At 43.9% G+C, this 14,220-nt stretch overlaps 1 protein-coding gene across 1 annotated transcript in view; it reads left to right on the top strand.

The window, feature by feature from the left end:
• The first annotated feature begins 499 nt into the window (after nt 1-499).
• The window catches only part of Zyg11b (zyg-11 family member B, cell cycle regulator), a 53,073-nt gene continuing 39,352 nt past the window's right edge, over nt 500-14,220 (top strand). Inside the window, exons 1-2 of the mRNA XM_059255849.1 lie at nt 500-723; nt 11,399-11,564. Coding sequence (XP_059111832.1) covers nt 694-723; nt 11,399-11,564 — 196 coding nt within the window. The 5' untranslated portion in view covers nt 500-693. The remainder of the gene's footprint in view (nt 724-11,398; nt 11,565-14,220) is intronic.

The following is a 14,220-nucleotide window of genomic DNA, read 5'->3' as shown; positions in this document are numbered from 1 at the left end:
TGAGTTCCAGGCCAGACCGATCTGCATGAGTTTCAGGACCGCTAGGCTATGTAGAGAGACCCTGTCTCAAAAATAAATAAATAAATAAATAAATAAATAAATAAATAAATAAATAAATAAATAAATAAATAATATATATATATAACAATGCTGAAATTACCAAGAACGATGACAACAATAATTAATGACCGGGAATCAGAAGCTAAATTTAAAAAATAAGGATGAGTGACGCGCAGGCACCACAGTCTCTGGGAGGTAAGGTTTAAAGCTCTCCCAGGCAGAAAGATTTGACCCGCGTGAGAGGGCGTGGCGCCTTTAAGGACTCATGCCCTAAGAAGGGACCATCTACGCTAGGACGGGGCGGAGTCTCGGGGGGGCGGGACCTTGTGGGGCGTGGCGTGGCAGGCACGGGGGAGAGGGGCGGGACTTCTAGGGGGCAGGGCGCGGTGGGCACGGGGAGAGGGGCGGGGCCTCGTGTGGGCGGGGCGCGGCGGGCACGGCGAGCGAGGCGGAGTCTGTGTTTCGGTCAGGCTGCGGCTTGCGGCTGTAGGGCTGTAGTTCAGAGGAGGGAGGCCGAGGCCTGGGCCCAGCCCGGAGCCGCTGCCCGACCGGAGCCTCCTGGAGCCCCCGCGCCGGCTGATCTTAGGGGCGGGCTCGGGTTCGGCCCGCCGCCGCACGCAGGACCGAGGCTGCATGCCGGAGGACCAGGCCCACGCAGCCATGGTGAGCTAGCGCGGCCTGCCTCCCCCCCCCCAACCCCAACCCCCGGGTGGCCCGAGGGCAACGTAGCCTCCTCTCACCCTTCTTCCCTCGCCCTCGGCCTCTGCCGCCTCCGGCCCGGCGAATCCCTTTAGGGGACATCCCTTAATCTCCCTCCTCTCCGGTGACACCCTTTTGTCCCCCGGTGACAGCCTCCTTCGCGTTCTCACCCTCCCAGCCTCCGTCCTTAACCCTTCCCTCTTCTCCTCAGCCATTCTCCCTTTCTCCTCTGCGATCCTTAGCCGCCCTCCCCTTCTCCCTGTTTTTCGTTCCCGCAGTTTGCTTGCTTTCTCTCCTCGCCCCCCTTCCCCCTTCCCCATTTTGTCTCCGCCGCCCCCTCTTCCCCTTGGTCCTCGACCATCCGCATTTCCTCTGCCCCTTGTCGGATGTCCTCCGTCGCCGGCTCGCACATCTGCTCCTGTTTCCTTCTTCAGACTTCAGGAGTCTAAGCAGGAACAATTTGAAGGCGATTGCTTCCCCGGAGCTGTTGGGCGGGCACGTACAGATTCGTAGCCTGCCTTTCCCTTTTCTGTTTTGGAGGGCGGAAGGGGGGAGATTGGAGGTATGGAAGAATAGTCTGGAAGCCTTACGACCTAGTGTCATCAACCTAAGTGATAGATAGTTTGTTACAGAGTACATATTGTGGCCTTATGTGATCGTCTGGCCTTTTGACAGAAATACCTGAAAAGGTTTTGAAATTGTCTATTTCCACGGTGTTTTCATGTGGAGTTACAGTTCGGGAAATTAAAAGCCTTTTTAAATTTGCAAGCATGACAGTTATTGCTCAGAACAAATTTGTTTTTTGTTGGGAGGCAGAGGGCCAAGGGCATTTGAGGTCTGAAAATCAGCCTGGCAGTCAGATTGTGACAGCCTTCCGAATTCCTTCCTTGTAAAGGGCGCATTTGTTCTGTCCTTTCTGTCCTTTCTTGGGGGAACCTCTTCTGTGCAAATGTTCCTTCTGCTTCAAAATGGCTGTGATTACAGTCCATTTTTAAGTGAGTTGAGTTACCTGTGTTTTGCAGTATATATATTGAAAACATTGTTCCATCATACACAAGAAGCTAAATTTTGATCTACATTCTAGTCAAAGGAGTGATACATTCTAGTCAAAAGGATTCAGGCTAATCATAGTTTCCTAGTTTCTATTTTCCTCCATTTTTTAGGAAAGTAATTTCTTGTCTGGCCATTTAACATATAAACCTTCCCTAGTTTACCTGACTCGGCCTTTCATATGTTGTCATTCTCCAGTTACTGCCTCCTTCACTTTTATTGCTGTCATTGTGTGCTAATCTGTCCTTTTCATGGAACTTGGATTCTGGAAATGACTGTGCCTTACTTAATTTCTTTCCAGTGCCCAGATCAGGTGGACACTTGAATGACATATGGTCTCATTTCCCCACCTGACAAATAAAGTCTCACACTGAAATTTGAGGCACCTACAGACTATTCAGGGTGAGCTGAAGCATCTTGCTTTTGGTGAAGAAAGGAATGTAGTGGGATGCAGTGATAGTGACAGACTAGAGGGCATCTTGCTGGAGAAGACAGCAGACTGCTAAACTTTGGGAAATGTGGGCCTTCCCACCGGGATTTCAAAGAGTCATTTGAGCTGGGCCTAAAAGATGGATGGAATTTATATGAAATATTTGGGAAAGAAGAAGAAGAAAGCTTCCGTTATAAATGTGAGTAGAAGGATGAACGAAGTTTAAGATGTGTTGTGAAAGCCAGGTGTGTTGTGCATGCCGTTAGTCCTGGCACCTGGAAAGCAGAGGCAGGTGGATCTCTGAGTTCATGGTTAGCCTGGTCTACAGCGTGAGTTCCAGAACAGTCAGGGCTATATAGAGAAACCCTGTCTCTGGGTGGGGGCGGGGAAGGAAAGAAAAGATTTGTAGTGAAGGATTACCTGGTTGCTGCCTGGAAGGATGGAAGAAATAGGATGTGTAGTGATACTGTCTTAGTCCATTTAGGTTGCTATAACAAAATGTCATCAGCTGGTAAACTTAAAGACTACAGAAAATGGTAAAAGTTTTGGAGCATAGGATATCCAGGAACAGCACCTCCACATGGATTATCTGAAAGGTGCTTTCTTTTCTCTTCGAATGTGTGTGTTAACATGTGTGTGTGTGTGTGTGTGTGTGTGTGTGTAAGTGCTCATGTACATGTGTATGTATGTATGCATGTGTATGTGTGTAGAGGCCAGAATTTTGTTTTTTTCTTTTTGAAATTTCTTCTAGATTTTTAATATGTGTGAGTGTTTTGTGTGTATGATGTGTACTACTTGTTTGCCTGGTGCCTGTGGAGGTCAGAAGAAGGTGTCAGATCCCCTAGAACTGGAATTATACATGGTTGTAAGCATGAATTGAACCCTGGTTCTTTGAAAGAACAGCAAGTGCTCTTAACTGTGATCCAAGTGGACAGGCGTCAGGTTCAGTAAAGGATCCTGTCTCAGGAAATTAAACAAGGGAACAGGATCCCTTACTGAACCTAGTGCTTGTCCATTTGGCTAGGCTGGTTGGCCAATGAGCTTCAGGAATCTGCCTGTCTCTGCCTCCCAGCACCAGGGTCACAGGCACACATTGCCATGCCCAGCTTTTATGTGGGTGCTGAGGATCTGAATTCAGGCCCTCATGCTTTCAAGGAGAGCATTTATACGACTGTTACCTCTCCAGCCCCTTCTTTTACTGCTCCCTACAACAAAGCCTCAGTGTAGCCCAGGCTAGTGTAAAACTCACTGTGTAGTGGAGGATGATCTTGAATTCCTGATCCACCTGCCTCAGCCTCCCTAGTGCTGAGATTTTTCGGTGTGTGCCACAACACCTGGTTTATATTGAGCGGTGTATTGAACCCAGACTCTTGTGCATGCCAGGTAAGGACTCTGTCATCTGAGCTATATCCTGAGTCCCATCCCATCCTCCCCCTGACACCACTCCCCACCCAGCTTTAATGGTTTTTTCCCTTTCCTTTTTTTTTTTTTTTTTTTTTAAGACAAGATTTCTCTGTGTGTAGCCCTGGCTGTCCTGGAACTCACTCTGTAGACCAGGCTGGCCTCAAACTCAGAGATCCACCAGACATTGCCTCCCAAGTGCTGGGATTAAAGGCATACACCACCATCGTCCAGCATCCTTTTTTGAGACAGTCTTGCTATGTGGCTTGCCATGTAGTACTGGCTGTCCTCCAACTGGGAGGTGTCTTCCTGCCACAGCCTCTTGGGTACTGGCATACACCACCATGCCCAGTGTTTAGTGGGAGTTTTTACCCTGGTTCATAGATGCATGTTTCCCCTGTATCTGTACATGGTGGATAAGCAAGGCTGCTCCCTGGGGCTTCTTTTATAGAAGGGTACTGGTTTCATTTGGAGGGTTCTGCCTGGCTGATTAATCACTTTCCAAAGGTCCTACCTCATTAGGCATCTTGTAGGCTAGTATAGGCAGTCAACATAGGAATTAGGGGGAAACACATTCGGATCACAGCAATAATTGGGCATTATTGTGTTTTAAACTTCATATTCAACTAGCTTGTGTTGTTCTTGCTTGTTAAAACATGTACGAACAGCAAGAGTGTATGGGAGAAGTGAAGGGAAAATACTGGCCTATTGTGACCTGGAAATTACTAGTAGGGGCTACTTTTTTGTTTTTCTTGCACAGTACCTTTAATATCTATTTAGTAAGTAACTGAATGATTATTATAAAGCTTTGTAATGTATATTTTTCAAATGTTTGTTATGGTACAGTTTGGATACTTGAGATATTTAAGTCAGAGGTTCTCAGAGTTTACTGTGAATCAGGAAGGGTTTGCTGGGCTCCCTACCTCCAGAGTTTGATTCATTACATTTGGAGTTGAGCCTGAGAGTTGTATTTCTTACAAGAACTGTTGTAATGCTGATGCTTCAGGCCTAAGTTACAGCCCTGACCTTTCATTCATTTAACAGAGTTTCTGCCATTTGACGGTGTTTGCATTGGGAATATCGATTGTGAAACAGGTGTCCTCCCTACCTTTTATATTTTTGTGAATGTAGAGTAGTTTTAGGTGTGAAGGGGTTTAGCATTCTTAAAATGTACTAAAAAAGACATGGTGGCATCATGGAATATGATAGCAAGTGGTGACTTTGGAAAGGATCCTTCTTTCAAATGGAGACTTGAGGAATTATAAGAGTTCTATTGCGGAGAGGCTAGTATAGTTAGAAGGAACCACATGTGCAGTTGACTTGTCTTCCAAGAAATTCCTCAAAAGACAAAAAATAACAACAAAAACTGCTAGGGCTAAACGTATGACGGTGCCATAAAGGGTACCAGGAAGAAATTGCTTAGTGGTTCAAGGTGCTTTGATGCTCCTCCAGAGGACTTAAAAAGTGTGGCAACCTCCTGCAACTCCAGCTCCAGAGGATGTGATGCCCTCTTCTGGCCTTTGGCTGCTTTATGCACCTGCACTCACATCCATTCACACATGAACACACAATTAAAAATATATCAGAAACAACAGTATGATGTCTTGAATGTGAAATGTCTTCCACATGCTCCAGTGTCTAAAGTTAACTCCCCTATGGTCTTCCTGTTGTAGGCTGTAGAACCTGTAAGAGGGAGTACCTACCTGGGGAAATAGGTTGCCACAGGGCCGGCCTTTGGAGTTAAAGCTGGGCCCGGTCCAGGCCTTAGCCCTTTGCTGTCTAACTGCTGATGGGATGTAACAAACTGCCTCACTTTGACTGACATGCCATTCCCACCATGGTGGAGCATGTCCTTGAACTGTGAGCCAAAAGAAATCCTTCCCTTTGGTGGTTTTTGTCAGGTAGTCTAGCACTATGCTGAGAAAAGTCACGAGTACAGAAAATGCCGAGAGTAGAGTGTAGATAGAAGCAAGAGGATCAGGACACACCTGTGTGCTCTTAAGCTCATGGTAGCTCTGGTTACTTGAGTTACAAGATTGGGCTCATCACTACTCTATCATAGAAAGGGAAAGGCTCATGGGGTCCTAGTCTTCTGTGATATGAAAACAGAAGGGGGCTGGTTAGGAGGAGTAAGGGGACCAGTGGGAAGGGGGAAAGGCTGGGGGTTGGTGCATGCTTAGTCTCAGGTGACAACATGAGGATCAGGAGTCAAAGTCATCCTTGGTGATTTTGAGGTCAGCCTGTGCTACAGGAGACCCTCTCTCAAAAAGCAAAACAAAATAGCAACAAAAGTCACTAAAGGTAGTATGAAGGCTAGGCAGGATACGGTCTAGAAGCCGTGACTTCAGCATTGAAGGTGTGGTAGATTAGATAAAACAAACCTGTGATCAGACTGAGGAGACCTTGAGTCCTATTAAAAACCTTCAGTAGCTTGAAAAGCTTGTTTGTTACTTTTTTGAGATGGGCTCTTGCTATATTGTCCAGGCTGGACTTGAACTGGTAGATTCAGGTGATCCCCTGCCTTACCCTCCCAAGTGCTAGGACTACAGGTACAGGCCACTGTACCCAGGTGCAAAGACTATGTGAAGTAGTGTCATATTTGAGATGGAGGATGGCCTTTCTTAAATGAATTATGAAACATGGTCTGGAATGGGGACAACTTTTGTTCAACCAGGTAGTAGGTGATCATGTTAGAATAGCAATTTCCTTGAAATTATTTATTTTAAAATCATTATTATATTATTTATGTGTTGAGAGTGTGTGTGTGGTCAAATGACAACTTACAGCAGTCCTTTCCTTCCCCCACTGGGACCTGGGGATTGAACTCAGGATGTACGTTTTCAGCAAGTGCCTTTACTCGCTGAGCTATATCACCAGCCCAGTAGTGTGATTTAAATCGGAGGAAGGAGTGTAAGAAGACAAACTGCAGGGATCTGGCTTGCCTCTTCGGCTAAGTACATTTTCTGTGGTGACCTCACTCTGGACTTGTGAGAAGGGCATATTGATGGTAGTGTTGGAATTCAGTTTCATATAAACTGCCATTGGGGATTTATGAGATTATTAAAAACAGTACACGCACCTGTAATCCCAATATTTGGAAGGTACAAGAGGATCTTGAGTTTGAGGCCAGCCTGGGCTACATAGTGAGCCCCATCTGAAAAAAACCAGAGGGTGTGAAGTGTACCTTAGTCTTAGAGCACTTCTCAGCAAGTGCAAGGCACAGGGTCGGATTCCTCAGGACCACAGAACAACAACAGATGAATTTACTAAAGTCTTTTATTCATTAAACAAAGTTCTTGCAAAAGTCATGTATTAGATTACTAGCCTTTCCTAGGTTTATTCAATTTTTGGTTGCTTTAAAAAAATTTTTTTAGCTGGGTGGTGGTGGCACATGCTTTTAATCCCAGCAACTCGCGAGGCAGAGGCAGAGGGAACCTCTGTGAGTTTGAGGCCAGCCTGGTCTACAGAAAGAATTCCAGGACACCAAGGGCTACACAGAGAAACCCTCCCCTCCCTCGAAATATATATATATATATATATATATATATATATATATATATATATGTATGTATGTATGTATATATATTTTTTTTTTTGGTTTTTCGAGACAGGGTTTCTTTGTGTAGCTTTGCGCCTTTCCTGGATCTCTCTCTGTAGACCAGGCTGGCCTCGAACTCACAAAGATCCACCTGCCTCTGCCTCCCAAGTGCTGGGATTAAAGGCATGCGCCACCACCGCCCGGCGAAATATATATTTTTTATTGGTTTATGAGTTAGAGTCTCATATAACCCATGCTGGCCTTGAACTCCTCCTCATTCTGTCCCTACCTTACAAGTGCTGAGACTACATGTGTGTACTACTAAACCTGGCTTTCCTGTTTCTTAAAGAAAGGGTAGTAAGATTTTAAAATTAAAGGTAATTACTGTAAAAGAGTTTAAATTTTTCATAAACTTGACTTCTTAGCTTTGAAGAATGTATTAACTAACTTTTCATACCAAGGACTCTTATTTCACTGGTGTTCATATTTGCTAATAACTTAAGGGTCTAGGTTGGTTGGCTGGATTTTTGCAATGCTGAGGATCAAACCCAGGACCTTGTGAATGCTAGACAAATGCTTTACCACTGAGCTCTATCCTCAGCTCAAATATTGTAGCATTTTATTTTATTTTATTTGCGGTGCTCGGAATTGAATCCAGGGCCTTCTGTATGCTAGGAACAAGCTCTACCATGGTGCTACATAGACCATGGTAGTTGGGTGTTTTTTGAGACTTACACTCACTATGTAGCTTTAGATGGCTTTGAACCTGCTGTATTGCCCAGGGTGGCCTTGAATTTTCAATCCTTCTGTCTGACCTTGCCATTGCTAGGATTACAGGTGTGTGCCATCATGCCTCTCTTACTTTAGTATTTTAGATCTGGTTTTCACACAAATCCCATCTACTCGGTACTAATACCGTATGAGATAGTTAGGATAGAGGTAGCTACACTTTTTCAGATAAGGAAACTGAGAAATTAATTGCTTTTCCTTAGACCACATAGCTAGTAAGTAGCAAAACCAGGAGACTCTAAGCCCATAACTGCTCTTTACATTATTAAACCTGTATCTGTGAACTATATTGTATTTCAAAACTCAAGCTTGCGGCTGAAAGGGAAATAATGCTAAGATATCTCTGTGTTACTCATCAGTATAATCCATAAGTGCTCAGTGATTACTGACCTGAATTTTTGTTTCTTTTTTTTTTTTTTTTTGGTGGCTGGAGAGACAGCCGTGGGTGCTGGGAACCGAACTCTTATATTTTTGGTTGTGAGCCTAGCCTTTAACGGCTGAGCCATCTCTCCAGCCCGAATTTTTGTTTCTTAGAATAGCTTTATTACATGAGCTAAGAAGGAAGCAGGGAGGGATTGATTACCATTTGAGACCTTGATCTTTTTTAGCTAGAACTCTACCTCCTTGCTCTTTAGCACATAGCTACTTGCCATATTGGCTAGGTTTTTAAGTGATGCATGCAGAAAACTTGCTTTATCTGCTTTTAAATGTTTAATCTAGGAGTTTCTGAAGAGTAGTGATTTCTTTTAGTAAAGCAGCTGAGGATATAGCTTAGCAGTAGAGCACTTGAGTAGCATAGACAAGACCCTGGGTGTGAGCCAGTTATGGTAGAACATGCCTTTAATCCCAGCACTCAGAAAGGCAGAGGCAGGGTTCTCTTTGGATTCTCCTCCAGCTGGGGTGTGAGACTTTATCTCAAAAACAAACAAGCAAAAGACCTTGGGGTTGAGCCCTAGCACAAAACACAAGCATAAACCCATAGTCCAGTTGTTCATAACATCTGCATTCTTTTTTAAAATGTGCATGTCTATGTGAGGGTGTCGGATTCCCAGAACTGGCATTACAGACAGGTGTGAGCTGCCATGTGGATGCTAGGAATTGAACCTGGGTCCCTTGGAAGAGCAGCCAGTGCTCTTTACTGAGGAGCCATCTCTTCAGCCCCTGATATCTGTATTCTTGAGGATATCACCTGTGTCCTTGAGACTACTGACTTCGTCATTTGTAAGATGTTGTCAGAAAGGGGTAGAGTGGAAGATTTGATAGTCTCAGATGCTTCTAGAAATCTGACTTGGTGGAATTATTGGTAGAAAATAATGAGGGGGGCGGCTGTAGCTCAGTGACGCTGTACTTGTACAACTCCCGACACTGAAAAAGAAACAAAAATCCATAAACCAGTAGGTGCTTTCTCATGAAGTATGCTGATAGGAAGTCAAAATGGGTATGTGTGCGCTTCTAACTTGTAACTTAATATCTCTGGGTATGTTGTCTCTTTTTCTAGGAGTGAAGGACACCTACCTAACAGTGAATTTGTGCTTGATGATTCGCTGTTTAATCCACGTTTGTTGTTATGATGTAGTAGGTGTTATTTTAGGCTTATGACTGTATCAGTGAACAAAACATTTTTTTCCTGGTGGAACTTACATTCTATAATAAGCACTAACTCAGCAGTTAGTACATGCTGGGCACTACTTCAAGAGTTCTGCATTTAGAGTGTAGTTATTTTTGACAGTAGTTCCATGAGGTAGGTCCTGTTATCTGCATTTTTTAGATCATAGACTGAAGTACAGGAAGACTACGTCCTTTACCTTATAAGTTTACATAGTTTTGTAAATGGTGTTTTAATCCACACAACTGGATTAAAATCCAATATATTACTCAATCCTTCAAAAAGATACTAATAAAAATGCATTTCATAGGCAGATTATAGATTATCCACCTATAATCCTAGGGCTCGGGAAACTGATGGAAGAAGATAGTTTGACACCAACTTGGGCTGCGTAGAGTTCCAGGCTAGTTTGTTTTTAAAAATGAAATGCAGGCTGGGATCAAGGGCGTGTGCCACCATGCCTGGCTTATTTACTTTCTGAGGATTTTTTTAATGTTTCTTTTTATGTGTGTGTTTTGTCTACATGTATGCCTCGTGTCCACGGAGGTCAGAAGGGGGCCCTGGATCCCCTAGAAGTTGCAGGATGTGGGCCATGCTGTGGGTGCTAGGAAAGGAACCTGGGTCCTCTACAGCAGCAGCCAGGGCTTCACTGCTGAGCCATCATCCCTCTAGCCTGAGACTTCATTTTTCAAGTTTTACTTATTTGTTGCTGTCTTTTGATGATGGAACCTTTGAAGTAGTAGATCTTGAACTTAAACTTGATTCATAAGAATTAATACTGAGACTAAATAAAGCCAGAAACTCTAAAGGACCCACACTCCCGGTAAAAGGGAAGACTATAAAAATACTTATTTGATGGAGTAGGGAGATGTGATGGTTAATTTGATTGTCAGCTTGACACAATCTAAAATCACCTGGGGAGAATTTCAGGGACAGATTGTCTGCATCAGGTTGGCCTGTGGGCTTTCTTTGGGGGACTGTCTTGGTTGCCTTAGTAGATGTGGGAAGACTCAATCTGAAAGTGGGTGGCACAGTTCTCTGGCTTTGGGGCCTGGGCTGTGTTAGAGTAGAGAAGGGTAGCTTAGCACCAAATATATATGATTCATCTCTCTGCTCTTGAATGTAATGAGATGTGAGCAGTTGTTTTAAGCTCCTGACACCTTGATTGACTTGTGTGATGTACTGAATCTGGAATTGAGAGATAAATAAACCTTTTCCATCTTTGTCTCTCTAAGGCTCTGTCCATTCAGATAATTCTAGTGTGTGTGTTACGTGGACATAAGACTAGCCACACAGAAGGATTCAGATAGGAAAGTCACAGTTGAAGAATTTCGTCTTTGTGGCTGCTCTGGTGGTGCTCACCTTTAATCTTAGTACTTCAGAGGTAGGAGCAGGTGGATCTCTGTGATTTCCAGGCCAGCCTGGTCTATGTATTGAATTCCAGTCCAGAGTAGCTGTCTTTAGGGTATCACAGTGATAACTTAGGAAGACTAGTCTGCTCTTCCTCTGAGGCCTTCCCTATCTGCCTTTGACTTAGAACCTGCTATGTATTTACACAGTCCCTGGTGTGTCCTCCCTTGTAGTACTTAAGGGACTGTGTGGAGATTTGTTTCAGGACTTGCTGTTCTCTTGCTTCTGAGATGCACATTACAGACTGTATCCCACTGCCTAACATGGCATCTGGTGCTGTCACTGTATTCGTTGTCTGTCTCATAGGCAGTAGTTACTGAATGAGTAAATAAGTGTTTGATTCTCTGCTCTTCTGGAAACTAATTTGTTCATTTTTGTGTGTGTATTCCCTTTATGTTCCTTCCTGTGTTCCAAGGAGGAAGCATCTCCCTATTCCTTACTTGACATCTGCTTGAGTTTCCTGACCACTAACCTTGAGAAGTTCTGTTCAGCACGACAAGATGGAACATTGTGTCTTCAGGAACCTGGAGTATTTCCACAGGAGGTGGCTGATCGACTGCTTCAGACCATGGCAGTTCATGGTAAATGATGAAAGATGGAAGAGACAAATGGTGTGCTGTTAAAATTGGCATTGGATTTTAAAGTACTGCTATGGCCCATTTAATTATTTTCTTAGAAATAGTAGAAATAGTAGAAAAAGTCAGATGAACCTGTTTCTAGGAAAAGGAATTCCTGTTTTTGCCTCAGATTTAATGATTTTTTTTTTCCTTTCCAATTTAGGCAAACCATTTTTCTTTTTTGATTTAAGAAGCAATTCTGGCTGGGTGGCGGTGGCACATGCCTTTAATCCCAGCACAAATCGGGAGGCAGAGGCAGGCGGATCTCTGTGAGTTTGAGACCAGCCTGGTCTACAGAGTGAGTTCCAGGACAGGCACCAAAACTAAACAGAGAAACCCTGTCTTGAAATGCACTCCCTCCCCCGCGCCCCCCAAAAAGAAGCAGTTCTTTAAAGTAGACACATGCAAACACACACACACACACACACACACACACACACACACACACACACTTTGCTTTATTTATTTTATCTGAATGAGTGTTTTGCCTGCATGTATGTATATGTATCATGTGCATTCCTGGTGCCCATGGAGATCAGAAGAGGGTGTCAGGTCCCTTGGAACTGGAGTTAGGGATGGTTGTGAACCATTATGTGGATGCTGGGATCGGAACACTGGCCCTCTATAGGAATAGTAAATGCTCTTAACCATTAGCCATCTCTCCAAGACCTAAAAGTGATTCTTACAACACAAGGAATTTCTCTAACTACAGTATTTCTACGTAGAAGTCAACAGGTATAGAAATACTTTGTCTTCTCTTGACAGTGGGAAAATCATACGATTATGAAAAAACTGCTTTCTGCTCTTGACTCTTTTCTGTTGTTGTTTTGAGACAGGGTTTCTCTGTGTAGCCCTGGCTGTCCTGGAACTCACTCTGTAGACCAGGCTGGCCTCCAACTTGAGAGATCCGCCTGCCTCTGCCTCGTGTGTGTGTGTGTGTGTGTGTGTGTGTGTGTGTGTGTGTGTGTGAGAGAGAGAGAGAGAGAGAGAGAGAGAGAGAGAGAGAGAGAGAGAGAGAGTTGGGATGCTGGAAGTGTCTCAGTGGGTAAAGTACTTCAACATAAGGACTTAGGATCCCTAGTGTCAGGTGAGAAGCTAGGTGTGGCTACACCCGGTGTTGGTAAGGGATGAAGACAAGAAGATCACTGTTGCGACCCTGACTAAAAATAAATAACTGGAAGAACCATTAGCTCCAGGTTCAGTAAGAGACCCTGTCTCAAAGGAAGAGGACTAAGAACAGCAGAGAAGGACACTTGAAAACCTCCTCTGGCCTCCGCGTGTTCTCTCCCACCCCACCTGTATTAAATGTAAAAGGAAAAAAAGAAAAATATTGTTAGGTGTGCATGCAAATTATGCGTTCCAAAGAAGAATAAGGAAAATGGAGCTGCAATTGAGTTATTTGGTATAATTTAGAAAAGAAAAATCTCTATATTTGTTTGTTTTCACTGAATTGCTGATTTCATTCTGACCCAGGAACTAGAATAACTATCAATAAGTAGTATAGCTATTAAAAGTAAGTCACTTGCTGGGCGGTGGTGGCGCACACCTTTAATCCCAGCACTTGGGAGGCAGAGGCAGGCGGATCTCTGTGAGTTCCAGAAAAGGAGCAAAGCTACACAGAGAAACCCTGTCTCAAAGCCCCCCCCCCAAAAAAAAACCAAAAAGTAAATCACTCACAGTGCTGTGCAACAATTTAAGAGATTATGTAATACCAGCATTTCTCAGTGATCATGCCTAGCATGTTCAATCTAAAAATTCGTTTTAAAAAGCCAGGTGTGATGGGCCCGTGAGATAGCGTAGTGGGCAAAGGTACCTGCTGCCTGAAAACCTAGTTCAGTCCCACAGATCCATGTGCTGAAAGGAAAAACTTGACTTCCACAGTTTGTCTTCTGAACTCCACATGTGCAATGTGGCATGCATACACACTCCAAAAAATAAAATAAAATAAACGCTAGGTATATTGGCACGTGCCTATAATACCAACACTTTGGACGCTGGGGCAAGAGAATCAGCAGTTCAAGGTCATCCTTAGCTACAGAGTGAGTTTGAGTTCAGTCTGGACTACATGAAAACCTATCTCAAAAAAAAAAATTCAATTTTGTGTTATATTAGTTTCTTTCCTATTGCTGGTTTTTAAAATTTGTTTGTTTTTGGTTTTTGGATTTTGGAGACAGGGTTTCTCTGTGTAGCCCTGGCTGTCCTGGCACTCACTCAGTAGACCAGGCTGGCCTTGAACTGCCTGCCTCTGCCTCCCAAGTGCTGGGATTAAAGGCATGTGCCACCACCACCCAGCTTTGCTGTTGCTGTACATCACTTACATGCCTGGTCACTTACAGAGACCAGAGGAGGATGTTGACTTCCCTGAATCTGGAGTTACAGATAGTTGTGAGCCATCATGTGGGTGCTTGGTTATTGAACCCAGGTCCTCTGCAAAAGCAAGTGCTCTTAATCCACTGAGCCGCCTTCCTAGCCCTAGCATTTTTTTTTTCTTCCCAATTTGTGGTACCTCGTCCACATAACTTGGAAAAGATGTACACACAAAAAGTAAATCAGTAAGATTCATTATAACAAAACAAAAGTTCAGGTTTTGGATATACTACCAAGAGAGATGGGACCACCT

Source organism: Peromyscus eremicus, chromosome 2 (genome assembly GCF_949786415.1).
Source record: "Peromyscus eremicus chromosome 2, PerEre_H2_v1, whole genome shotgun sequence".
Taxonomy (NCBI): Eukaryota; Metazoa; Chordata; class Mammalia; order Rodentia; family Cricetidae; genus Peromyscus; species Peromyscus eremicus.
The sequence above is the reverse complement of the archived record's forward strand: the minus strand, read 5'-3'. Positions and strand labels throughout refer to the sequence as shown.